This window comes from Drepanopeziza brunnea, assembly GCF_022702325.1.
Source record: "Drepanopeziza brunnea f. sp. 'multigermtubi' strain 214-2 chromosome Unknown ctg5, whole genome shotgun sequence".
In the NCBI taxonomy this organism is placed as follows: domain Eukaryota; kingdom Fungi; phylum Ascomycota; class Leotiomycetes; order Helotiales; family Drepanopezizaceae; genus Drepanopeziza; species Drepanopeziza brunnea.
The window spans coordinates 656372-682231 of NW_027094068.1; the positions used below are offsets into that span (position 1 = coordinate 656372).

Sequence of the window (25860 nt, forward strand, 5' to 3'; positions counted from 1 at the left end):
AGTAGTGGTGGTGATTGTTGTTATCGTTGTTGGGCTGTAAATGAACTCCAACTCAGGAGGCGTCGAGGGGATCGCAAAGCTCTTATGGGCTATTCCGAGTCTTTTCTTGCTCCATCCTTATGGACGTTCCAGGCACATTTGATCTTCTAGTAGGGTAGAGGATCTGATATTCCCTAACTTGTTTCCGACTGACCTCCAGGGTTACTTCATACTTCTCCCGGGCCGTCGTGTCGAGCTTCGTCTCGCTACTTCCTCATCCTCTCTCGTCGGACTTGTTATCGTCCGTCGTCTGACAAGTACTTATGGAGAATACCATAAATAACATTCGCCCTCTTTCTGGACTACGTGAACTTCCGCGGTGGTTGTCTACGCATACGGTTTTTGGGACAGCGGAGAGGGCGATGGGTAAGAGAAACCCTAAGATCTAGGCCGATTATAGACTAGCGCTAGAGCTGGAGCGAGCTAGCGGCCGCGCACGAAAACCGCTTTTTTCAATTTCGTTCGCATCCCGCTCCTCCTCTCCTCAAAAGACACGACAACTTGATTGTAAGGATACCAATTCATCGTTGGTTAGGTACGTTCTACGCCAGCTGCTCTCCACGGAACATTGGAAACTGACTCTTGCACAGGCAATCATGCAAATCTTCGTGAAGACCCGTACGTCTCCTGCGCATCACGAGCCTCCAGCGCCACTTCTATTTCGCAAATCCGCTGATATTACACAGTGACGGGCAAGACTATCACCCTTGAGGTGGAGTCCTCCGATACCATTGATAATGTCAAGTCGAAGATCCAGGACAAGGAAGGAATCCCTCCCGATCAGCAACGCCTGATCTTCGCCGGCAAGCAACTTGAAGACGGCCGTACCCTCTCGGACTACAACATCCAAAAGGAGTCAACCCTTCATCTCGTCCTCCGTCTCCGTGGAGGTATGGCCAAGAAGCGTAAGAAGAAGGTTTACACCACCCCAAAGAAGATCAAGCACAAGCGCAAGAAGACCAAGTTGGCGGTTCTCAAGTACTACAAGGTCGATGGTGATGGAACGATCGAGCGTCTTCGCCGAGAGTGCCCCACTCCCGACGTAAGTTTTCCAAGTGCTGGGTGACCTGCGACCTAACTAACGATCTTGCAGTGCGGTGCCGGTGTGTTCATGGCTGCCATGCACGACAGACAATACTGCGGTCGCTGCCACTTGACCTACATCTTCGAAGATGCCGGAAAGTAAAGGAATGTTGTGTAACATGGATGGATGGCTACGGCACGGCTTTGAATGTATCTACTTTTGAGATACCACAAATTCTGAGCTGGTGCTGACTGAAGACTTGAGACTCCTACGGATATTTGTGATGTGACATGAACCTGGCTCGTGCAAGCTCTCCAGGTATCTGAAGAAAGTCAGAGACTCTGTACTCGGGACTTCTTTTTCGCCGCCTCGTCTCTTCGTCCCTACCTCTCGCGCTCGCTCTGGTCTGTTTTCATTCGCCTACCTCGTCTCCAATGGCATTCTTGTCAAACCCAGCTCCTAAGGCGACGAGTTTCAGATTCTCTGTACATTACGGCGTCTGGCTCCTCGTCCACAACACCAGCAGATGTATTCCACCCGGCTTCACCGTTTAACCTTTAGCCCCGCACTGCCAAGGCGCAGCTCCCATTAAACCTCATGGAAAATGCGTCGCAAAACAAGTTTCCTTTATCTTGCCGCCGGCCTATCCTATCGGTCGGATTGAGCTTGACTGATTGACTGGCTGACTGGCTTAACCAACCGTTTCTGCTCTGACGTAGGTCTTGGTAGCCGTCACGAGGTGAAGTGAGTGGATAATTATACCCATCCATCCCTCTTGCTCCTCCCTCAGTCCCCCCTCCTTCCTCCCAAAGCAAAACACATCATCTCCTTCACAACACAACATCAACCCTAAACACAACTCTACACACACACTCTCAAACCAACAACCGCAACCATGGATTACCTCAATAAGTTTACCGGCGGTGACAACAAGGAGCAGAACCAGAACCAGCAACAAAACTCGGGCTCCACCCAGCAGTCCGGCGAGAGCAGCGGCGGTTTTCTCAGCGGCCTCAGCAACAAGCTGAATTCCGCTGCTGGAGGCGGCAAGGAGAGCGAGAAGAACGAGGACTACCTAGGTATTGATTTTCCCCAGCTACCCCTCTTTACACAATGCTAACGAGAACCAGATAAGGGTACGTAGGAGAGCAATCACCCCCCATTGAATCTCAAACCAGCTACCCCCACACTCCTCTCCTAAGCGTCACCTTACCTTACTACGGAGTCCGGACACTCTCGAGCCACGAAGGAAGAAAGGATGTGAACGGCGGCTGACATGACATGATTTGCACGCAGGAATCGACTACGTTCAGGAGAAGTTCATGGGCCAAGGCGCTCAGGACAACGAGTCTGCCGTTGAGCAGGCCAAGGACGAGCAGATCTCCGACTTTATTCGCGGCCAGTACAAGAGTGCGACGGGCAAGGACATCCCCATTAAGGATAAGGAGACGAGACTTGGTTGAAGCTGGTGGTCGTGAGAGTTATACGCATCATGGATTCGCATCGGGAATTGGCGATGCTGATGTGTCATGGGTAGTGCAACAGGGTGGGGGTGGGAGGCACACACGCCTGCATGCTTTTTTAGGTTGATAGACAATGGATGGCGAAGATTTGAACAAGGTTTCGAGGAGAGTGTGAGAACTTGATGTTTTCTCTCGGCAGTAACCAGTGCATTGTCCCGGGTAGAGACTCGCATTACGGATTTGCTCCACATCTAATCTACACATTAGGTGTGCAAGCCGAGCCACCACTTCAGGGTCTAATCACTATAGGGAGGTCCCATGACTAACTCCCTCCGAGAAGCTACCTTAAAGGCAGGTAGGGGGTCATTTGAACGGTCCTCTGACCCTCTTTTATAAAAGACGGTTATTAGACCGCTTAAATTCAGTACTAAGCTCTTTTCAGTAATAGTTTGCCGAGAAGACCGTCCCATTGAAAGAGACCGTTTTGTGGCCGTCCCATGGCCGTCCCCGTCCATATTTTTAAAACAGGCTTACTAATAAGCTCGTTTTAAAAAATTGAAATAGTTCGATAACTATTTCAAATAAAATATAGTTGTAAATGAAAACCATTTCTTAAATGGAATCGTTTTAGTAATAATTTAATAAATTCGATGCCAAGATATTTCTCGGTATCGCTGCTACGGCTTATATATCAACGCTTTAAATTTTTAATAATCGGAATCGATCGATTCAGTAAAAGTTCACCCGCGCAGATGCGCCTTTACAGCACCCGGGCAGGAGGGGGGGGGGAGGGCGGGTGGTGATAAGGGGGTGGTATACCTACTAGAGGGTAGACTGCTAAGCAATTGAAAAAAAAAAAAAAAAAAATTGGCTTATTAATCAACGTTTTTCGGGACGGTTTCAAGTTCGGGGACGGCCTTGGGACGGCCTTGGGACGGCCACAGGACGGTCTTAAAACGGTCTTTTCATAAAAAGACCGTCTTTTATAAACGACTATTTAATCGATTAAAACCGTCTTATTTTAGTAATAATCTTTTCACGAAAAGACGAACTCTTATAAAAAACGATTCAATCGATTGAAATAGTTTTTTTTTAGCTACGATTTAAATAATTTAAATCGTTTGTTTTCAGATTCTATTCAATTTTAAGTATCGGCTTAGGGTGATCCACTAGCTATGCCAACCTCTTGGAATCGTCTTTTAAAGAGACCGTCATCGGATTATCAGCTGACGGTTTAAATGACCCCCTACCTGCCTTTAAGGTACACAGGAGAGAAAGACATGCCATCTTCTAAATCACCACCAGACATATGCGTGTTGCTCTTTCATAACGTCACCGCCGAAGAAGTGGGAAGAGAGAAATATCATGATTGATTTGATCTGTTCCAAATTCATCGAGTCTCCTGACAACTAAACTATGAGCCCTTTCTACCTCCGAGCCAGAGCCGTTTTCAGACCAACTAGATGTGTCTGATAGAGCAAGCAAACGCAACCCATGTCTGGCTTTGCGTCTCTTCCGCCTAAAGCCAACCCACATGTCTGGGAAGACAAATGAAGCAAAGGTGAGTGAGCATCGGTTGCTTTAGCAGGGAGAGAAAGAAAAGCAGAATAAAATTACCCCGAACGCCAGCCCTCCGGTTGACGAAATCCTAGCCTAACAGACAGATCTAAAGTACATCCTGGGTATCACAAAACAGAAGAAGTAGCGCCTTCCAAATCACACATTCGCCAGCGCAAAATGACACGCATAGGAATCAGATGAAAGACCCCAGAATATCACCTAGCTTCATCTTCTTGTTCTGAAGGAACTTGGTAGAGCGCTGCTTCACGGTAGACATTGCGGAAGTGCTCCGCTTCAAGACGTTATCGTCGAGCTCTTCCACGACTCCATCTTCTACGGTGGGTGAGCGCTGGTCTTCTGCCCGAGGAGCCTTGATCCGGATGAAGGTGATGTCCTGGATGTCAGGGGCGGGTTGGGGCTTCTTTCTCGCCACTTTGGGCGCTGGACAGATTCTATCAGCCGGGATTGTAGTGAGATGGGGTCGCTGAACAGGGAGGAGCATCTGAGAAGGGAGAGAAATTGAATCCGAGTGCATACTTCCGTAGAGGGATTTGATCTGGTTGTTCATGCGTGAGGAGAGGAGGTAGGATGGGGAATGGCCGAGACGCAGAGACGCCATCGGGATGGAGTTCACAAGCTCGTCATCCGCTACAGCTTGATCGCCAATGTCCAGACCAGCTCTCGACAGATCCCGGTCGCTGCGCAACTCACCGATTCGAGAGAAGATGGTACAAAGATCAAAGTCCCATTTTTGCTTGACATATGTCGGTCTACGCCTAGCCATCTGGTCCCGATTGAAGTCTCCAAATTCCCAGGGCCCAGACACCGGAGGAGATTCGACATGCTCAACAAGAGAATCGATAGCTATCTGGATCTCTGACCACCGTTGCGCAGCGTGGCTGGGCTTTGGTTGTCGAAGCGATCGGCTTGGGTTAGTCAGGAAAGCTGCAACTTCATTGCGGGGTAAGCGGCTGATGGTTTTGCTATCGTCTAGCTGCTGTGAAGGAGCTCTTCGGATGGGTTCGATATTGTGGCCATCAGCGATGATACGCAAGCGCACGGCCCTCTCTACACATGCAGCTTCATAAAGAGCGAGAGTGCTGGGATCCAGAGATGTCTTCCAGCCTAGTGATTGTGCTTTGGCTCTAGCATCAGCGCCCAAGTTACAACCTCTGATATCGCACAGCGCGAGAATAGGAAAGCTGTTCAGATAAAGGATGGATTTACTTGTCAATTCATTGTGATTCCAAAGCTTGAGTATCCGCAGGACTGGGAAAGCACCTTTGTTGATTGCTGCTTCCTGCCAGGTTCGTAGGAGCCGATCAGAGACTGCAGATTCCATGACCTGACCGGTAGTATGAATAATCTCCAGAACGGCCAAGTTGGTGATGCTTGAAAGGGTGACAAGGTCGGAAACAGGGAAGGCCGTGGTGATGCTCAGCGTGGCGAGGAAGTCAAAACCAGGAGATGTGATAGCGGTCGAGTAAGACCCAAGTGACAACGGAGGCAGTTCAATCTGTTGACGATATCTCAGAAGACTTAGGGGAATGCGATCTTCTCTGGAAAGGTCTCTTGAAAACATACTCCAGACTGTCAAAGGAACTGTATATCTGGAATTTCTGCATCAGCTGTTGTTCGAACTTTCAAGTGGGCTAGCTCTAGATATCCCTTCCAGCTATCCTGGCTTGCATGGAGGTTGATCCGTTCAGGTGCTGAGTAAGCTTTCCTGCCTATCGTAGTGGGTCGAAGTGCAGAACATAAAGGTATGGAGTAGACAAGTTGAGACAAACAGACCTCTCCCTCGCCAGCGCCCATATGCGTAACTTCAAGTGCTTTGGTAGCTCTTGGATCCATTCGAAAGTCAAATCGCCTAGGTTTTCGACAATGCTGTCTATCGCAAGGTCTCGTAAAGCCCGACTGCCACGGATACGTCGTTTGTTATTTTGCGCGTCGAATGTGATGTTGCTTCTGGGACGTAGAAGGCAGCTCCAGTTTCTATCTGCGCTGCTCTGCGCGCGGACGAAGGTTTCAGTGAACATCTGACCTGATCCTTCGTCGAACTTGAGGTTATCGTTGTCATTGCTGGCCGGCAGAGCAGGTATCCTCTCATGGCCAGCCCTCTTGCGGAAATATCGGTGTTTGGAGATGGACCACTTCATAGCAACTGGAGGGAGAGGTTGGTTCCTATCGAAGCGGACGGTGGTCGAGCGTTCAGATCGGAGGTCTGTATTGAATTGAAGTTGAAGCTGAAGTTGAAGCTGAAGACGCGCTTTTCCGAGAGCATCTGAGCGGGCGACGCGAACCCTTGTCGAGAGCGAGCGAGGGGCACTTGTTCTTGTTCAGTATCTTAGTGTCTTGGCGTCTTGGCGCTTGGCACCCGCTTGGCATAGGATGGAAAGTCTCAAACAACCAATTCGCTCGTACTTGCTCTCTCTTGCTCTTGCCTTCTCACCCCTCCTTCTCGCCATCTCTCTGCCTCGCTCTCCAACATGTATTTATCTGCCCTCGCCACCCTCGCCATCCCCCTCGCCATTGCCCTCGCCCACACTCATAACTACATCCACACCCATACCCACACCCGCATCTTCCATCAGCCATGTTGAAGAAATCCGCCGTCCGCTTTTCTTATCACAATCTTCATTCTCTCCACGCTTCAGCCCCGGCTTCAAAGACGTCATCATTCTACGCGACCCCGATCCTGACCCCGACCTCCACCTCCCCCTCCACCTCCACCTCCACCTCCACCCGGCAGCAGCAGCACAAGCTCATGCAGAGACAACAACGCCGCTCATATATAGTCTCTGATGGCCACAGCACTCACAGCCATGGATCTCTGCGCTGGCCAGAAGTCACATCCGCGGATGGAATTCCCACCCCATACCAAATTTTCGGACAAAAGAAAGGCTCCCCCTACTCCAAACGGAGATGGCTTTCCCTCGTGAAAAAATACCACCCGGACCGCCACGATATATCGTTGATGGACGGATTGTCATATACTACAAGGCTGGAGAGATACAGATTAGTAGTTGCGGCAAATGAAATCTTATCGGATCCTATCAAGCGGAGCGCTGTAAGACCATGTCCTGAGAAATTGTTAAATCGCTTTGCAAAACATCTAGACATGGCAATTATTGACTCCTCATGATCTAGTACGACACATGGGGAGCCGGATGGAACGGGGCTCCAGACGTCGCAGCTCATCCGGATCAGCCAGGTTCTGCATCTCACTGGGGGCGTTGCTCTCGGAACGCAACCTGGGAAGATTGGGAGGAATTCTACCAAGAAAACGAGTCTAAAGAACGGCAGGAACCCAGATTCGTTTCCAACAGCACATTCGTCGGCTTGATCATGACTTTTGCCCTCATTGGTAGTGTTAGCCAGGCTTCCCGAGCTGGTCGGAGTGGAACTCAGTTTGTGGAACAAAGAGATTCCTTACATCGGACCATCTCTGAGGATCTCGTGCGTACGCGGAAGGATACTACTACCGCCTACGGGAGTAGAGAAGAGCGGATCGACAACTTTATTAGACAGAGAGATCCGCTTGGGTATGGAGTGACAGACCCGAGAGAGGAGCTTTATAGGAACGCTCTGCCGCCGCCGGATATGTGCTCTAGCTGCTCTAGTTAGGATATCCGGGGCTGGTGAGATGCGAACGATCGTTGAATGAATGAATGAAACTCTGCATAATAGAAGCTGTGCCAGATGTGAGAAGTTCAACATCTATCCCAAGTCACCGAGTTCAGAAGCATTGTCACCAGCTTTGCTCACTCAGCCTTGTGATTGATTGGAACTGATCCCAAGCCTCACCTGTCCCCACTTGTCCTCGCCTGCGGCATCGTTGTCGCAACATCAGTTCACCCATCACCCAAAAGTCCATCCCCTTCCTCCACTTCACTGTTGATCGAAAATTCTGTCATTCTCATCAGTTTCCTCACATATCGTATACATCGCGCGTTGCCAGTTCTCGGCACTATAGTACCATTTTCCAACCAAATCCCAAACCCCAAACACCCCCAACATCACAGAAACTAACATGGGTGGAGGCGATGAGTACCGTTCCGTCGTGTATTTTGTAAACTGGGCTATTTACGGAAGGAAGCACAAACCCCAGGATCTGCCCGTCGAGAAGCTCACTCACGTTCTCTACGCGTTTGCCAACGTGAGACCGGATAGCGGAGAAGTGTAGGTCTGGAGATCCAACTCATGTTCCTAGATTATTCATATACGTATACTAACACGTTCACAGATATCTCACAGATCTTTGGGCAGACAAAGACATTCACTTCGAAGGCGACAGCTGGAACGACACGGGCAACAACCTCTACGGCTGCCTCAAGCAGCTCAACCTCCTGAAGAAGAAGAACCGCGCTCTCAAGATCCTCCTCTCGATCGGCGGCTGGACCTACTCATCCAATTTTGCCGTTCCAGCATCTACTTCCGCCGGCCGCGAGAAGTTCGCTTGCTCAGCCGTCGAACTCGTCAAGGACTACGGCTTCGACGGCCTGGACATCGACTGGGAATACCCCAAGTCCCCCGCCGAAGCGAAGCACTTCGTCCTCCTGCTCAAAGAGTGCAGGAGGGCCATGGACGCGTACAGCGCCACCTTACCGCGGCGACACCATTTCGAACTCACCGTCGCCTGCCCCGCCGGGCCGCAGAACTGCAGCATCATGGACATCCGCGGCATGGACCCGCATCTGGATTTCTGGAACCTGATGGCCTACGACTATGCCGGGTCGTGGGACTCGTGCGCGGCCCACCAGTCGAACCTCAAACCCTGTCACCGCAATACCGCCGCGACGCCGTTCAACACCGGTCAAGCGGTTCGGCACTACCAGGCGCAAGGCGTGCACCCCTCTAAGATCGTGCTGGGCATGCCGCTGTACGGCCGCGCGTTCCAGAACACCGACGGGATCGGGAAGCCGTACAGTGGTATCGGAGAGGGGAGTTGGGAGAATGGCGTCTTTGATTACAAGGCCCTGCCGCTGCCAGGAGCCGAGGAGAAGTACGATAAGGAGGCGAGAGCGACGTACAGTTATGATCCGGCCAAGAGACAGCTGGTTACGTATGACAACTGCGAGATGGCCCGGGAAAAGGCGAAGTGGATCAAGAAGCATCATCTGGGAGGCGGGATGTGGTGGGAGAGCAGCTCGGATCGGGAAGGGAAGCATAGTCTGATTGGGACGGTGGTGGATGTATTGAAGGGACTGGAAACGAGGGAGAACTGCATCGAATATCCGCACTCCAGATTTGAGAATGTGCGGAGGGGGTTCGAGGGGTGCTAGAAGGCACGGTATTTAGCTTGGCGATGAGCCGAATGGGATGCGAGGTTTGGGAGATAATTTGTTTCCATGTTGCGGGGCGAGAGTAGATAGGACATGAGTTCGGATCTCATTATGCGACAACCTGATGAAGCCAGTGAATGTCGTGTGTGCAGTTCGAGAGAGCTCTGCTGGCAATATAGAAACAGTTTTCAGGCTTCAGTACTTTATCACAGAATGATTGGGCTGTGGAACATAATGGCCCCCCTAATCGACTTTCATCTTATTAACTTGCAATATGGACGATAAATTCCATGACCATCCGGAAAGATATCCAGCCAGCTATTTCAGGCCGTCAAAACGAACCCAATAATAGTCGGGTACCGAGTCCAGTAACATTAAACATACGCCGAGACCCAAATGCTCCTTGCCACATAATACATAAACTCCACAAGATAGTTCGACGCTGTACCTAGTGCAAACCAATTACAGTGGTATCTTACAAAAAATAGTACACTCATCTGAATCAAGATATGTTAAAGAAATCGACTAATCGATTTCACAGGTTCCAACGGGGACGATGGCGCCAGAGGTCTTTGCTTTCGGTGGGGCAGTCTTGGAGATAGGATTGCCGTAGTCATCTTCGTACAGAGTGTTCGAGCCGTATTCATCCTCAAAGTCCCAGTGGACTGCTTCCCCATGTCCTGATAACACGCCTCTCCATTCTCCAGCCGCTATCTTGGATGCAATGCTGATCATCAGGTGAAACAAATGGCTTGGCGGGCTCATTAATATTTCGCAAGTCTTCTGGATGATGGCTGTAGGAAGGTGTCTGGAGGTCCGAAGATGGCGCTGTCGCCGCCTAGGAGGTGAAAAGAGGTTCACAGCGGCGGGGAGTGGTGACAATTCTCGTCGGCGTGAATTACTGCTTGTAGTGGCTCGATGCCTAACCGAAGACCTCACAGTTGGAGGTGTCGTGATCTCATACTTCTCTTCATCGGATTTGTCACTTCCATCATGTACCAGATTGGGCGGTGTCTTGGGAGGGGGTGACAAACTCCGTGCCTTGGATCGTGCGCTCGATGCGGTCATGTCCCAGACTCTCGATTTTTCACGTGTAACAGTAAGCTCAGAAGCTTCACGAGTGTAAAGAGAACGCTTTGGTAAGATGATGTTCTCGTGCAGGAAGGGATATGTCGACGGTGAACCAGGTTCGGAAGTCGGCGGCGATGGGGGCGCCCAAGATTGGGTACTATGGAAGGACTCAACACTTGACGAGCATTCGGAGCTCGCGGACTCGAAAGATGTTGCGGTTCGGAGAGGAGATTGAGTTCTCGTTTTTGGTATAGGGCATGTAATTAGAGAAAGTAGCGGAGGTGCTGTTACCGACCGACTACTATTCGGCATTGACTGTAGTCTGTTATTCTCGATTTCGGTATCCGCAAGTGGAGGATGGGCATCTGTGCTGCTTCTGAGGGTTAAAATTTTGTTGTTGGTAGCTTCACTACAGCTATCGCTCTCCTCGCCTTCTGCGACATAGCCCCCAAATACGAACTCCGATTCCGAAGTCCTCAGCAATGATAGATTCTCTTCACTGAGAGCTGGGCCGCTGGGTAGCTTTTGTGGTTTATTGTCACTGGCACGGTTGCTAGACGTGATCTTTGAAATGTCAACATCCTCCACTGCAGGTAGAATTCCGCATTCGGAATTCTTGGACGACAATCGACGATTCTGAAGGGGAGTCGGTGGGCTAGCTGGCCTTCTTTCCATAGATACAGAGAGGTTTGGGGCTGGACATGGAGTCGATGGCCTTGATTCGTCCTCGATTGCTATAGCCTGTACTAGTGGTGATGATTTTGGGGAATCATCACTCTGTGGTCTTTCCACAGGTCTCCAAGGTCGTTTCTTCACCGGAGTTTCTGGTTTGGCGGGCAGTTCCACTACAAAGTCCCTCTCAAATGGGCAAGGGGTTTTGTCCAAAAGAAGGACTTGTTCCAGAATTCTCGTGAGCTCAGCTAGCATCCGCAGTTCCTCTGCAGTCGTAGTCGGAATCTCGATTCGCCAGTATTGTGGTGGCCTGATTTGAAGGACGAATTTCGCCCCAGTCCCATCTACAAACCATGCTTGAGACTTCGGTAGTATCGGACGCAGAGCGTTGACGCAACTCAAGAAGGCCACACTCCCCGGGGCTCTGTATATACGCAAAGGCCCTGGACCACAAGTCAGTGTGTTATCCTATAACCGGATGGGAAGATTTACCAACGGCGATAGTTCTCTCGAATGGCGAGGCCCACGACAAAGTTCCCGGCTCTTCCTCTGTGTTTGTTGCTCCGCTACTCGAGCCAGGCCTGGATGAAGGTTTGGAAGAAAAGGAGATGACACGCGCAGATGGCAAGGTAAATAGGATTTCAATCTGCGGATCCGGACTGCTTGAGGCAAGTCTCGGGGGGGGAAGGCTCACTGAGCGCCGGGGAGCTGACGTTGAGGGCATCGCCATGGCGAGTCTGTTCCTGGATTGTGTGTGCGAGTGCGAGTGCGAGTGCCAGTGCCAGTGCCAGTGCCAGTGCCAGTGATCATGATATAGGACCTCGTGGCGGGGGGTGGAGGGGGGGGGAGGTGAAGTGAGGTGCTGCAGATCGATAAGTAAGTCCAGGAGGTACAGCCAACGCGTTCGCACACGTTCGATCGATCAATGCTTAATTGCAAAGAATTGAAGACAGGTTGGGGGGGGGGAAGTCGAGTCTAGCATTGGACGTTGGTTTTGGTCTGCATCTGCATCTCCATCTGCATCTGAATGCGCAGGCGGGCAAGGGGGTTGTGTGGAAGTATATGTGTCTACGAGACTCCTCCAACCGTCTAGGAAGCTCATAGTATACGGTAACTGTTATACGGGTTATACGGGACTAGAAGCTCTGACTTGAAAAGCTCGGACCAAAGAAGCTCGGACCAGAAAACCTCGGCCTTGAGGAGCTCGTCCTGAGTCCTGACACTGCCACTTCCAGCTTCCCGACTTCACAGCCACCTCGTCGCGCTCTGACCTCCACATCGTCGACGACAACAACATCGTCATCTACATCTGGACCAAGAGCTGCGTCCCCGTGATAAGTCCGTACAGCAGCTATGTCCGAACGCAGATCGAATCTCCAGTCCCAGAAGCCGCTCCTGAGCCAGGAACTGCTCAAAAAGAAACTGAACATCTCGAACTTTGACCCCAATGCTGTCCTGCGAGGCGCCCAGCTTACTGTCGTTGGTGGTAAGACCTTGACTTGACAATTATTAAGCTTCCTTTGCTTCGAATCCAAACTCCCAGCTGATGATCTTTTAAAAAGCTCTGCGAGCTTTGCAGAACCCTGCTCTCTTCACATCCGCACATTACAAGCAAGCTGCTATAGCTGTTGCCGCTGGCATTGCCATCCGAATTCTCATAGGCATTCCGGTAGGGGTGCCCTGCTCCAAAACCAGAACCCTCCGAGATGTTGACGGCTCTGGCAGATCATTGGGATCAAGGTCTTACTGTGGTTCTTGTCTTTCGTTGTGGATTTCACAAGCACTACATGGGACAATGACATTGTCAATAGTCTCGACTTTATACAGAACTATGTTCTACAGGTCCCTTTCTTTCTTATGACTATGATGCGATACATTACGCCAACTCTCGATAACATGTCAGTGCTCCTCATTCTTGTGTTCTTACATAGATACGTACATAGATACATCATAAATACATACAAATCTGTGCTAACAGACTTGTAGGTTCATGGATTCGTAGGTCATTCCGAACATAATCATGATGATCCCCGCTGACGGTCCCGTCGACTTGCTTGGGTCGACCAAACATACTATCAAAAGCACAAAGGCGAGGAAGTTTCAAGCCTGCGAGAGACATATTACACCAACCTACGCAAATACCCCACTCGAGATGGTAGCACCCATTCCAAGAGTACGGCGGAGGCGGTTACGATGTTTCTCATGAGATTCGGCAGGAAAGCGGGCATTTCTTTGGCAGTCTTCACACTTTCTTACATTCCATACGTCGGTCGATTGGTTCTTCCAGCAGCGAGTTTCTATACTTTCAATTCGGTAGCAGGCCTCGGGCCTGCTGCCGTTGTGTTTGGAACCGGAATATTCTTACCGAAAAGATATCTCGTGATTTTCTTGCAAAGCTACTTTTCCTCTAGGAGCTTGGTGAGAGAATTGGTAAGCTCTCCTTCCGTCTCCTACCCTCGCTGGTCTTCGGGGGTGTCATAATTCTGGGCACCCTTCATTATCTTTACCTTTGACCTAGATGTTCCAATAGCTTTGTGGCCGTTTACTCACTGTAGCACTAGCTTGAGCCGTACTTCTCCCGAATCAGATTCACCAAAGAGCAGAAAAAGCACTGGTTCCACGACAGAGAGGGACTTCTCTTTGGATTTGGTGTTGGCTTCTACATCTTTCTGCGCATCCCTCTGCTCGGCGTTCTCATCTACGGAATAGCCGAAGCATCCACAGCATATCTCGTTACAAAGATTACAGATCCGCCTCCACCACCAGCTCAAAGCGAAGGTTTTGCCGCAAGCCAGCAAGAGTGGAAGAACAAGCACGAATTCTTGAACCTCAAGCTTTCGAACCTCGATGCCCACACTCACAAGAAACCCGACTCGAGCCCAGCTGCCCAAAATCCGCTAGAGACTGGAATGTCTTCAGGGGTCCCGCCAGGACCGCCACCAGCATACAGTGAATTGAAGTCAAGATAAGGATAGCAGGATCGAAAGTGTGACTTTGACTCCTAACTATCTCTGACGTGCACTATGAGAAACGAAGCAATGACAGCTAAACAGGCATTTGTTTGTAAATTTGTTGAGTCCTAGGAGGATATCGTCACAGAATTGCCCAATCACCTCACACAAGATTGAATGGAATCAGCAACAGGAACCAATGCGAAATTTCTCTTGGCCGGTCTGTCCAGGCTTGAACAGTCGCAAGTCAGCAAATCGTACTAAGAGGGTTTGTGCGACAACCCGGCCAGCTCTTATCGACAGCTCCTCATTCGTTCCTATGACATAGGACAATATTAACCCCACTACTACCAGTATCTCGAATCTGCGGGGTTACTAAGGATGTAGAGCTCTAATAATAATAAATGTCGTTCCACTTCAACTTCATCTTTGATTTTTGCTAAATATCAAATTTCTTCAATCTGAACTTGTCTCTTCGGCCCCGATATCAGTGCCCAAGCCTGCTCCACCATAGCCACCATGGGTAAAGTCGGCATCCGCAACATCTGTAAAGTCTCTCTGGACATCCCAGCGGACCAGCAGCCAAAGCTGCACAACCGGTGGCATCCAGATGTTCCCTTCGCAGGAACCATCAAGAATGGCGAAACTGTGAAGATTGAATGCGTATGTGACTGCGCAACAGTTCGCACCCACACTCTAACATTACCTAACATTATCTAGGTCGATTGGACTGGAGGCCAAATCGGTCAGTACATCGGATCGTTGCGATACAGCATTGATTCACAGTAGTGCAGGCAACAACGACAGTGCCGACGACGTCAAGAACGTGGATCTCACCAAGATCCATTACTTGTCTGGACCTTTCGAGATAGAGACTGCAGAGCCTGGAGACGTGTTGCTAGTAGAGATTATGGATGTCCAGCCGCATCAAGATCATCCCTGGGGATTTGTAAGTAACTCGTCTCTAGAAAGTGTGGAATATTTGCTGACTGTGCCTAGACTGGTTAATAACTTGGGTATTCCTCGGAGGTGAGCTCGCTGATGATTTGCTAGGTATATTCCATAAGGAGAACGGTGGAGGGTTCTTGGATGAGCTTTATCCCGATGCGTAAGTGCAATTTTCCTCTAGCGAGTTGGTGCATCTTTGGACTACGAACTTTTAGCTGCTGCTTGATTGAATACGCCTAGACACTATTCATACAATCAGGCGTGCTCGTTGCTTGAACTTTTGTGAATACAAGAGATCGACTTGCTTCCAATTCTACATGTTGAGCCTCGAGTCCGGCGAGGAAGTTTTTACAGTTGCTCAGTGTACAAAAGAAGACTTTTGGATTGAGGTAAAGAGATTAACTGTCTAACATTCACACATAGTGCCAAGGCAATCTGGGATTTTGAGGGAATCTATTGCACATCTCGCCATCTTCCACATCTCAAGTTTCCAGGATTGATCCACCCGGGTATTTTGGGGTGTGCTCCATCTGCTGAGGTCAGTCAGTCATCCACTATGTTAGAACTCAGAACTTGCTCACAAAAAATCCCATCAGATCTTGAAGACATGGAACACCCGTGAGGGAGCGCTGATTGCAGCAAACGAGCTCGACAGGATCGTTGCTCAACCTCCCAACCCAACAAACGTTCACGCCGGATCAGCATCCGAGGAGATCAAGGAAAAAGTTGGTCGCGAGGGAGCCAGGACTATTCCAGGTAAGACAGTGTGCCCAACTGTTTACCAATGCTCGCCTAAACAGGCCCAGGACGTCCTGAACACGGGGGAAATTGTGATATCAAGAACCTCAGCAGAGGTAGCAAAGTCTACCTCCCCATCCATGTGAAGGGTGCCAAATTCAGCGTCGGCGATCTCCACTTCTCCCAAGGAGATGGCGAGATCTCTTTCTGTGGTGCCATTGAGATGTCTGGTGTTATCACCATCAATTTCAAGGTCATGAAGAACGGGATGGCGGATCTAGGCATGAAGTCTCCAATCTATCTTCCTGGACCTGTTGAGCCGCACTATGGCCCTGGAAGGTACTTGACGTTTGAAGGCTTCTCGGTTGACCAGCATGGAAAGCAGGTGTGTCAATCTTGCACCTGGAGGCGAGAACATTGGACCTGACCTCTGAATAGCATTACATGGATGTAACTGTTGCTTACCGACAGACCATTCTCCGTACATTCCGATTCCGGCTTCCCTTTCCCACTCCATTTTTTTTTTCTGGCGCTCACTGACTTGTTCCAGGATGTATTGAATACCTCCGTCGCTTCGGATATTCGGACTACCAGGTCTACCTCCTCCTGTCCTGCGCCCCCGTCCAAGGGCATGTCGCCGGAATCGTGGATATCCCCAAGTATAATTTCTCCCACTCCACTGCTTGCAACGTGAAGCTGACAGACTACTCTAGTGCCTGCACAACCCTGGGCCTCCCGATGGACATCTTTGACTTTGACATCTCGCCCTCCGGGCCAGCCCAGAAACTCGACATGGGCAGCTGTGCGTACGAGACGGGCGTGACGGAGGGCAAGGTCACAAACGGAGGCGAGAACAGCGAGCACAGTTTCGGGGGCGGTTTGACATTCAAGGAGAAGAAGCCCACGTTGATGTAGATGAAGGTTATTGGGTCTTGAGTAGATACGGATTGTAATTATTCGATTATTGATATTGATGAAACTTATCTGTTCATCCGTCTGCTCTACTGGCGTGCTCTACAGGAGAAATTTGTGGTCCTTGGAACTGAATAGTTGAAATGAAAGGCGAGTTTAAAAAGGTATTACTTACGTAGGAGAGTCAAGTGTATCTAGCATCGCTAAGCGCCCAGCACGACCTACCGAGATATTAGATGCACTGAGATCGCCAAAAAGAAGAGAGCCACAAGAAAAAAAAAAGAATTTACATGCAGTGCGGGGGAAGATGGGATGGATTGGATTGCTACTCTGCTGAGAGAGGAGAGAGAATCTCCTGGGATGCAACACTTCGAAGCTCTTCGCGGCAGGTATTTATAAAAGCAAAAAAAAAGTGTGCTCAATAATGAGTCATTGATAAAGGCTGGTTGGTGGTTGCGAATCGATGCGCAGTCGTTAGCCATGGTACGTACTGCTGGTGTGTAACAACAGAAAGATTTGGAAACCTGTATGTACCGGTATAAACTCTTGCAACAGTGCAAAAGTAGCAAAAAGGTTGAGTGGACTGAGATGCGTCATGAACAGGATTTGAACCTGCGAGGCCGAAGCCATAAGATATCTATCACTGAGGATTCAAGTCTTACCCATTAACCACTCTGGCATCATGACGGTTTTGAGTTAGATGTTCCGGGGAACCGGATTTTATTTATAACAACAGTTAACTAAATTTCGAAAGAGTGAGCACAGACGAAGTCTGAAGCTCCGAGTAGGCAACGCGGTCAATTGGCTAGACCGCTAAATCGCCAGATCTAGAATCACAAATCCATAATTATTCGTAATTCACAACTACCCGGAAGGATCCTCCCTACCATTTATCTGGCGCACGCGCAGTATCGTGAACATTACGGCCATGTCAAGAATGTGATGAGCTGTCGCTTTACTTTCAAATTCACTGCAAACCTATAAATTGCCAGAATATCTGCGAAACAGCATCCATTACTACGCTCACACGTTAGGGCGCATCACATTTCCAAGCACAAATACAGAGCGAACATCTTTGTTGTCTCAGTAATTGGGTTTGCATTGAGTATCTTCCTTCGCAGCGTGGAAGTTATATGATTACTACCCATTCCTCCACCAAGTGTCTATTCCTCAAGCTACACTTAAGCAGCGATGGTGACCTCGACCTCGACACCGGCCTCGATGTTGATGATGATTTGCTTGACAACCTCAGTAGGGGCATTGAGACTGTACCAATATTAGCATTGCGCCACAACCACCATATATGCCGGGCGACGTACTCGATGAGGCGCTTGTGGATTCTCATCTCAAAGGTATCCCAGGTCTTGGAACCCTCACCACAGGGGGTCTTTCGGGTGGTGACCTTCAAGGTCTTGGTTGGGAGACGGACGGGGCCCTTGACACGGAGATCCTTGGTCTTTGCGCGGTCAATGAGTTCAGTGCAGACCTTCTCGAGAGACTGCACGTTGCGGCTGGTCAAGGTGATACGGATCTTGTGGGTTTTCTGCGAATACCATCGTCAGTATGCGCCTCCGGCCGGGTTTTCTGCGTGCGCCAACGTACTGGGCCCTCGCCGAACTCCTTCTCGGGCTTTTGGTAAGACATTTTGGTGGTTGGGAGGTTCCTTCACGACTCGATCGTTTGATTCGGCAAAGTGATGAAGGTGATCGGGAGAATTGTTGTCGATGGAGATAGGAATTTAGATCTGACTTTGTGATTTCAGTTTATCAGTTTGTCGGTTTGTCAGTGTGGGCGGTAAGTCTTGGCGTCGGGGATCGGCGTTTCTCTAAGCGATCAAAGCTAGACCTGATTAGTTTGCCCTACACCACTCAGCTTTGCCTCTCTGCACTGCGTCATCCAGTTTGGTTGACCGATCACGTGAATTGTGATATCTAACTGTCAACCTCAATATCCGGAAGGAGATTCAACAACACCTACCTTTCCTGCCGCGTGATGACATCTCTACCAGCTCTGGTCCCATTCCCAGAGACGGCCTGGAGAGATCATCTCGTCCCGGAAGAATGGGAGGCCTGTCTCGATGCTTGGATTGCGCTTACTGGAGCGCATCTCTCTTTACCCCCTGCGGACTTTTCTCGACTGGCAAAGACAGATGAATCCTTGCCAATATTCCTCAAGACATATGCTACGGAATCTGCATTATCGCCCTCCTCCGTACCGCTCTCGAAGACAAACCAGCTCCGCAAGCTTTGCTACCTCCTTTCAAGGAGAGCTTTGGATCTTGAGTATCCTCCGGAATCCATTCTCCACTGGGAGTTTTTCTCGGACCTCAGCAAAATCTACGGTCTCAAGAATGGCGGCAAGCTCGTGTCTCTGGCATGGAAGCGGCATTTGGCTTCACTGGAAAAGTCCCTGGCCTCGCTCAAAGCTTCTCTAATCAAGGAACTAGAAGGTGGACTGAAGGGGAATTTGAAGATGGCCGAGTTGAGTCTCAATCGACTGAACCATCTTCTCCATGCGTCTCCTGAAGCTGCCTCGTTCTTCATGGCTGGTAGTGATTTTGTGGATTCTCTCATCAGCTGCTACAAGATCATGAATCCTCCTCTACGGAAAGCCATCGTCTCAACTTTATATCTTTGTTTGATAGGACTTACGGAAGGCGAGAAGCCAAAATTCTCGTCCCTGGTCGACCAGCTTTACTCTCTAAAAGCTGCTGCAGATACGCACAAGGCTGGACCGACAAACGTTAACGATTCACTGATTGCTGAGCTGGTAACTGACACTCCTGTTTTGAATCAAGTCCAGCAACGAATTGATGCAAGTGGGTCCGGCTCCGTCAGAGCCAAATCGGTTCTTAAATCTCTTGCGGAGTTCAAGAAGCCTACCACGGGTCGTCCAGTGCGACTTAACAGGAGCAAGGGCAACAAGGGGAAGGGTATTTCCATTGAAGATATCAATGGTCATGGACAGATTCACGTCCACAGAATGAGCTTAATTTCCCAAGTCCAGGACTTGTTTCCGGATCTTGGATCTGGGTTCGTCGTTAAGCTTCTCGATGAGTACAATGATAATGCGGAGCAAGTAATTGCTCATCTCTTGGAAGGTTCTTTGCCACCGCACCTCGAAAGTGCAGACCGATCAGAAGAGCTGTGAGTTACTCCCCGTGCCATGCAACTCTGACAGCTGTTAACTTCCCATAGTGATACAAACTATCAGCATATTCCTGATATGGCGCCTAGCTCTACACCTCCTCTAATGCCTACTCGCCGTAATGTCTTTGATGACGATGAATTCGATAAGCTGGCCGTCGATGCTTCAAGATTGCACTTCGGACACCGAAATCCGAATCAGAATGCAGATGATGTCCTTCAGGACCGAGCTAATGCTCCTAGCAAAGCAGCGATCCTTTCAGCATTGGCTGCCTTCGACTCAGACGACGATGAAAGAGACGACACCTACGATGTCGAAGACGTCGGAGGAACAGTTGACTTCGCAGCCCCTGGGAATAACCCAGAGGAGAACATCTCAGACGTTCGAGATGCACATGATGAAGCTCTGTTCAAGGCTTACAAGGCTACCCCTGATGTCTTTGGCCGTGATGCTGCAACTCGTAGAGGAAAGCCCAGAGAGATGCTCAAAAATGAGACTGGAATGACTGACGAAGCGATTGAAGGGTGGGGTCTTATGCTGTCTCGCGACCAGAAACAGATGCGGAAACTGGAGGCAAAGTTCTCCAACTTTACAGGAGCTCAGAGAGATTTGGGCCCTACCGCCTGGAGAGCGAATGGATCCGGCACCGAAGACTCTGATAATGCAAACGACCGAGGAAGGGGAGGTAGATTGCGGGGCGTTCCTCGTGGTGGAGGCAGAGGTCGGGGACGAGGCAACGTCGCCGGACCAACTGGTGATAAGGAAACCGAGGCTGCTCGCAATCGAAAGGAAGCCAACAAGGGCTCGAGGGCGAATCATAATAGGAGAGATCAGAGGGCACGTAAGATGGCTCGAGGAGGCTTTCCTGGTTGAGACGTTCTGGCGTCGTCCTCAAGTAAATAAACAATCGAGATTCGTGAATCTCTGTACGTTGTATAGTCACAAGAATCTCAGATACATTGGTTTCGTTCGCCAAACTTCAAAGTTCATGCAAGGGCTCAGACATGTGCCGATAGTGCTGAAATTGTTGCCATTGCGTGAGTATATGGAGGATCAGTAATTGTAATGAGACCCTCAAACGCCCTTGTCGGTTTTTTGTTGGATATCTCCCCATGAGAGGCAAATCTAATTATAAGCTTCGATCAAAAAAAAAAAAAAAAAAAAAAAAAAAAAAAAAAAAAAAGGTATTGCCCGAGATCCCTCACTGTGCCCTTCTCAGATCCCCCGTCATGACATCTCACGAACCGTCGCTGAATTCTCTGCCCCTCACCTCTCCTCACTTCTTCACGCCCTCCACCTCCCTCCCAGCAACCACCACCCTCCTCTTCTCCGCCGCCGAGAACAAACTCGCACCCGCCTGCAACGCCGCAATAAGGATCGGCAAACTCTCGCTCTTGAAGTCCTCGCTCGTACGCAACTTCTCGAGATCGTCCTCGAACTCTCGGGTTGCACGCTCCATATAGAATTGTGTAAACTCTTTTGAGATCTGAGCGTCTGTCAATTCATTACTCGATGATGATGACGTTGGCTCAGGAGTCTAATGTTTCTTAGCATTGATATTCTTGAACGGGGTTTGGGCTCTGAGGGGGGGAAATAATAGATATATAATATGTAATATGTAATATGGAGTGTTTTTTGGGGGGGGGGGGGGGGTATAAGGTAAAGAGGGTGGAGGGAAAAAGGCTGACCTCCTCCGACGAGCTCGATGAATCGCTCTGGGCCTGGGCCTGGGTATTTGAAGCTCGAATTTTAGCTGATGGCGATACACTCTTCTTCTTCGTCGTCGTCGTCGTCGTCGTCCCGGCCGGCTCGCTGTCGGAAGATGAACTAATATCTGACTCCACTTTTTTTGGCATGGTATCAGCGTGACTGTCTTCTTTCCAGATCATCTAGGCTGCAAGGTTCTACAAGTACGAACCTGTCGTTCTGGACTTCCGCTTCTTGTGTCTTCGGGGCTTGGGCGCGGTATTGGGCGGCATCGTGGTGAGATTTGTAGTCTCTAAAATTTGGACGGTGACGGGATGGTTTGTACGGAAAAGAACTTTCTCCGGATTGGGTTTGGATTTGATCTAGGTAACCTGCTGGTTTACGGTAAGCGAGGCAAGCTCATATGCTTACCAAGCCACCTCACTAGGTAGAGCGACTTATACTGGTGGAGAAGCCGAGAAGCTGGCAAACTGGCAGACTGACAACTTGCCATGCTCACTTTGCAGGTGGATGGATAGCAGCTGTATAAAGGATCAACCTCCCCTTTGCTTTTCCATATTTCCCGGTCCCAGTCCCAGTCCCAGTCCCAGTGCTCCATCCCAAACAAACCAACAAAACCCCCTTTATCAAATTCTCAATTCACTATCACACGCTTCGTGAAGCTGTTATTTTTCATGCTTGGACAGCTGCTCTGCTAATTGTATCAAAAGGTCGCTAAACATGATCCTGAGTCTCAAAGCGAGGCGGCATAGTATTTCACAAAGGACTTCAGGCACTGGGGATGCGCCCGCAACTAACTGATTTCAATCATGGAACGGAATGGGCCTCTTATACCCATGGACAAACAGTTTCCGGCTGACTGGAGAGGCTTTATAAAGACGTTGGATGGAGGGAGAAGCAGCAGTCCTCTTTTGCTGGGTTGGGGTTTTTTTTTTTTTTTTTTTTTTTTTTTTTTTTTTTTAATAGATCGCGATGCCTTCCTTTTACATTTGTCTCTTCTTGGTAAGAACACTTTAAGCAGGTTGTGTTCAGTTGGCGATGTTTGTAACTGCGCAAATCTTCTCTCTTAGGGAGGGAAATCGACTTCCTTTCCATTTCTCGCTGTCGCACAACGAAGGATACTCTATGCAAAGGCCACTCACTCATTTTTATTTCGGGATACTTTTTTCACGATTATGGATGGCAGATAGGCCCACTCATGCAACTTTCTGTCGGGAAGGAAATTCCACTTCCTTCATTTTTTATCACCTCTTGAGAGAAATGAACCATCTGAACTTCCTTTATTTAACCAAATTATGTAGAATCTCTTTATGCTAGCTCCAATGCCATCGCATCCTAAAAACTCAAGCCCCTCGTGGATGTTGAGGTAATTCTTTCCTGCTCACTCATGTATTACTAGTTGTTGCAGTGACAAAATAATCAATACATACTGAGTATACTAAGGTTCGTATCGCCGATACCCTTACTGTCTTTCTTATAAAAACCTGGCTGCAGCTCTGCATAGCTTTCGACCAACCTGCGCACACTCGTCACTAGCCCGCGCCATGGTTCTTTGAAATCATAGATCATGCTTCTATGGCCTCGCCTTCAGCGCTCTCATGATGTATCGACGATCTACCGCGCTTAGCCACCAGTATCTCTCCTCCTGATCCTCGTGAGCTAAGATATCGGAATAAATACGCGCACACTCTCCCTTTGCTGGCGCCATGTCAATGATACACTGCAGATAGAAGAAACGGTCGTTCTTCTGCGCTTGTGAATAAGCATATTGTGAGCAGTCGAGGCTGTTTCCCACCAATGGAGGCTCATTTGTCAGTAAGCGTGGATAAGCCGCCGAAAATTGCAAGGGAACCATAGTAGCGAGACCCAAATCTATGACGCTCAATTTGCGAAATCAGCCTAGAATCTTCGAGTTCCGTCGATGTGACTTACCATTACACCTGCCCTTTATTCATGATAATGTTAGAAGATTGTAGGCCGCCGTGAATAAGGACATGAGGGTCAGTATCACTGGCTGGGAAGTGAAAGTTAGGTAGGCGACGCGGTAAAGCCTCACAGTCATGGACTGGGACTCCAGGAATAGATCGACGAACCCGGGCTCTAATGATCTTATCTTCGATCCATGCCACAGCAGAGCCGCCTAATGGACGTCGGTTTTGGGCAGGACAAAGGTATCCTATCAGCTCACCCTGCTCTCGTACGTTCAACAAGTCTAAGCTGACCTCAGCCCTATCCTTGATGATACTCTTCCGGGATTTCATAAGGGGATAGGAATCTGTCCATTCCAGTTCCATCTGCCCACGTTGTAGCAATCATGGGTGTCCATGCTTCTAGATCGTGACCGATTAATTGTGGTAGATGACGAATAAATTTCCTGCTGATAGCTTGTAAAAGTTCAATTTCTGTCCGACCTGAGAGCGAGTGTCTGAAGACTGATGTCGATCGATGCGAATCCCAAATCTCTCTCCGTTGACTTCCACCGCAAAAACGGTGCACTATCACCCATATGTGGATCAGAATCGGTATTGAGGATAAATCGACAAGGGAAGCCAGTAATGCGGACTACTAACTCAGCAGCCTTTGCGGATGATTGAGAAATGGAAGATGGTGTGATGGGATGGATCGCGTATGTGATACAGAAAATTCATGGAGAGAGAGGAGGAAGAGCCGTTTCTATACTTATCGTTAGGCAAAGCTAAACGAGTTGATGAGTATTTTGAAAAGAGGGTTGAAGATGAAGTAGTAGTAGTAGTAGTAGTGGTGCGGCATCTGGTCACGTGTAAACATGTACTCGTAGTGCCAAGAGGAAAAACGGATTGATTTCACGTGACTTTTAAGGTCTCGGCCCGGCCCGCGGTTAAATCCTGTCGATTCGCCCTTGGGCCTTCGGCCAGCATCCGACGGCCTCCCAACTCCAGAACACATGAGACTTTTAGCCACTGGATGTTTCTTTTACAAAGTCGGGCGGTTCTTCAGCCTCCATCTCTCCGAATTCGCGTCCTTGACAACTTTCTCCTCCGCCTCGAGCTTCCGGAGGGTCTGAAGAATACCACCGCTCGCTGCCTGGTGGAGGTTCGTAGGAACATTCTTGTAGATCACCTTGACAAGCTCCATCGTCGTCCAGCCATCAAGTTCATTCCTTGTCTCGATCGCGGGCGATTTTCTGGACTTCAGAGTCTGGATAACCTGGTTCTCACGCACCTGCCTATGCTTGATATATTCAATGATCTTGCTCGGGCCACCTTCGACAACTGCTCCGTGCCCGGGATACGCTCGCCCATGGAACTTGGACCTCATATTTTCAAGACTCTCCAGATATACCGTCAGATCTTCAAAAACAGCGGTACCATGACCTAGGAGATTATCGCCAGTGAACATGGCATCTTCATCCTCGAGAATAATGACCACGTGGTCGCGGGTATGGCCGGGTGAGTGCAAGGTTCTCAAAGAGGCACCTTCAACTTCGAAATGCTGGCCATCTTTGATCTCGTTTTGACCCTCGTCTGGCAGGTACTTGTATATAATAGTGGTTGGTGAAAACTCCAATAGGTCGTGAATGCCTCCCACATGGTCGTAATGCCTGTGGGTGATGAGAGCTTTTGTTATGGTTGCGTTCTCGGTCCGCAAGGCTTCCTTGAGAGACGCAATCCAAGCCGGCTTTCCTTCTCCCGTATCAATGAGGATTCTTTGCCTCCCAGTTCCGACAATATACGTATTCGAACCTGGAGAGTCATCAGACGAACTGTTCACAGGACTGGGCTGATCTGTTACCTTGCAAAGTAAACTGTTGCGGTTAGTGAATGTCTTGGGGGGGCTCGGAACTAATTAACTCGCTCTTAAAAGACATAAATCATGTTTGAAAGGGTCATATATCAGGTACGGCCAAGCTAAGGCGCATGAATGGTAGCTACGAGTAGCGAGCATAACAAGGAAGAGCGTTGCCCAGAAAACCCAAGGGCCCAAGGGCATTGTTAAATATCAAAAGCTGTGGCTCTACCGTACCAACGCTAGAGATTCCGCTTAAAATGCTGATCATGATGGCGACAATAAAAGCACTTAACGCGATGTGAGGCTCGACTGATATAGAATGTGGAGCTGCTCGCTCACCTTGCCAGGGTTTCCTCCCAGAACCCGAATTACACGTGCACTTAACCTCTCAATCTCTTTTAACTGTACCAGTTGTGTAGCCATTCCTGCGATGTTCGATATTTGATGCTCGATGGGCGATACTGGTGTTATATGGTGGAAAAGTTGGACTGGCTAACTTAAAATCATGACGGTCGTTTTAGCCTCGGCTTCATCGCCCCGTATCGTAAGCGAGTATATAGTTACCTACTTACTAG

General features: G+C 49.3%; 12 protein-coding genes across 12 annotated transcripts; 7 read left to right on the plus strand and 5 right to left on the minus strand.

The window, feature by feature from the left end:
• Positions 1-931: 931 nt before the first annotated feature.
• On the plus strand, positions 932-1225 carry L3040_003642 (uncharacterized protein; the record flags this gene model as incomplete). Its single annotated transcript, XM_007295275.2, has 2 exons — positions 932-1081; positions 1133-1225. 2 exons carry the CDS (start codon positions 932-934, stop codon positions 1223-1225), a joined length of 243 nt encoding a protein of 80 aa, XP_007295337.2.
• Positions 1226-1958: 733 nt separating this feature from the next.
• Positions 1959-2526, plus strand: L3040_003643 (uncharacterized protein; the record flags this gene model as incomplete). The annotated part of the gene is made up of 3 exons (XM_007295274.1): positions 1959-2142; positions 2194-2199; positions 2360-2526. 3 exons carry the CDS (start codon positions 1959-1961, stop codon positions 2524-2526), a joined length of 357 nt encoding a protein of 118 aa, XP_007295336.1.
• Positions 2527-4279: 1753 nt separating this feature from the next.
• L3040_003644 (uncharacterized protein) lies at positions 4280-6245 on the minus strand (the record flags this gene model as incomplete). The annotated part of the gene is made up of 4 exons (XM_066156493.1): positions 4280-4527; positions 4624-5223; positions 5314-5696; positions 5881-6245. The coding sequence occupies 4 exons, from the start codon at positions 6243-6245 to the stop codon at positions 4280-4282; spliced, it is 1596 nt and encodes a 531-aa protein (XP_066012076.1).
• Positions 6246-6682: 437 nt separating this feature from the next.
• L3040_003645 (uncharacterized protein) lies at positions 6683-7713 on the plus strand (the record flags this gene model as incomplete). The annotated part of the gene is made up of 2 exons (XM_007295272.2): positions 6683-7156; positions 7237-7713. 2 exons carry the CDS (start codon positions 6683-6685, stop codon positions 7711-7713), a joined length of 951 nt encoding a protein of 316 aa, XP_007295334.2.
• Positions 7714-8119: 406 nt separating this feature from the next.
• On the plus strand, positions 8120-9371 carry L3040_003646 (uncharacterized protein; the record flags this gene model as incomplete). Its single annotated transcript, XM_007295271.2, has 2 exons — positions 8120-8268; positions 8333-9371. The coding sequence occupies 2 exons, from the start codon at positions 8120-8122 to the stop codon at positions 9369-9371; spliced, it is 1188 nt and encodes a 395-aa protein (XP_007295333.2).
• Positions 9372-9896: 525 nt separating this feature from the next.
• Positions 9897-11844, minus strand: L3040_003647 (uncharacterized protein; the record flags this gene model as incomplete). Its single annotated transcript, XM_007295270.2, has 2 exons — positions 9897-11557; positions 11607-11844. 2 exons carry the CDS (start codon positions 11842-11844, stop codon positions 9897-9899), a joined length of 1899 nt encoding a protein of 632 aa, XP_007295332.1.
• Positions 11845-12467: 623 nt separating this feature from the next.
• L3040_003648 (uncharacterized protein) lies at positions 12468-14083 on the plus strand (the record flags this gene model as incomplete). Its single annotated transcript, XM_066156494.1, has 6 exons — positions 12468-12600; positions 12677-12783; positions 12840-13012; positions 13101-13112; positions 13274-13544; positions 13676-14083. The coding sequence occupies 6 exons, from the start codon at positions 12468-12470 to the stop codon at positions 14081-14083; spliced, it is 1104 nt and encodes a 367-aa protein (XP_066012077.1).
• Positions 14084-14584: 501 nt separating this feature from the next.
• Positions 14585-16666, plus strand: L3040_003649 (uncharacterized protein; the record flags this gene model as incomplete). The annotated part of the gene is made up of 10 exons (XM_066156495.1): positions 14585-14728; positions 14786-14810; positions 14860-15018; positions 15119-15173; positions 15437-15551; positions 15610-15769; positions 15820-16136; positions 16190-16232; positions 16302-16410; positions 16465-16666. 10 exons carry the CDS (start codon positions 14585-14587, stop codon positions 16664-16666), a joined length of 1329 nt encoding a protein of 442 aa, XP_066012078.1.
• A 1178-nt stretch (positions 16667-17844) lies between these two features.
• On the minus strand, positions 17845-18307 carry L3040_003650 (40S ribosomal protein uS10; the record flags this gene model as incomplete). The annotated part of the gene is made up of 3 exons (XM_007295267.1): positions 17845-17929; positions 17983-18206; positions 18266-18307. 3 exons carry the CDS (start codon positions 18305-18307, stop codon positions 17845-17847), a joined length of 351 nt encoding a protein of 116 aa, XP_007295329.1.
• Positions 18308-18655: 348 nt separating this feature from the next.
• L3040_003651 (uncharacterized protein) lies at positions 18656-20683 on the plus strand (the record flags this gene model as incomplete). The annotated part of the gene is made up of 2 exons (XM_007295266.2): positions 18656-19809; positions 19861-20683. 2 exons carry the CDS (start codon positions 18656-18658, stop codon positions 20681-20683), a joined length of 1977 nt encoding a protein of 658 aa, XP_007295328.2.
• A 403-nt stretch (positions 20684-21086) lies between these two features.
• Positions 21087-21789, minus strand: L3040_003652 (uncharacterized protein; the record flags this gene model as incomplete). The annotated part of the gene is made up of 3 exons (XM_007295265.2): positions 21087-21347; positions 21499-21653; positions 21729-21789. 3 exons carry the CDS (start codon positions 21787-21789, stop codon positions 21087-21089), a joined length of 477 nt encoding a protein of 158 aa, XP_007295327.2.
• A 2680-nt stretch (positions 21790-24469) lies between these two features.
• Positions 24470-25708, minus strand: L3040_003653 (uncharacterized protein; the record flags this gene model as incomplete). Its single annotated transcript, XM_007295264.2, has 3 exons — positions 24470-25239; positions 25289-25301; positions 25625-25708. 3 exons carry the CDS (start codon positions 25706-25708, stop codon positions 24470-24472), a joined length of 867 nt encoding a protein of 288 aa, XP_007295326.1.
• Positions 25709-25860: the final 152 nt, after the last annotated feature.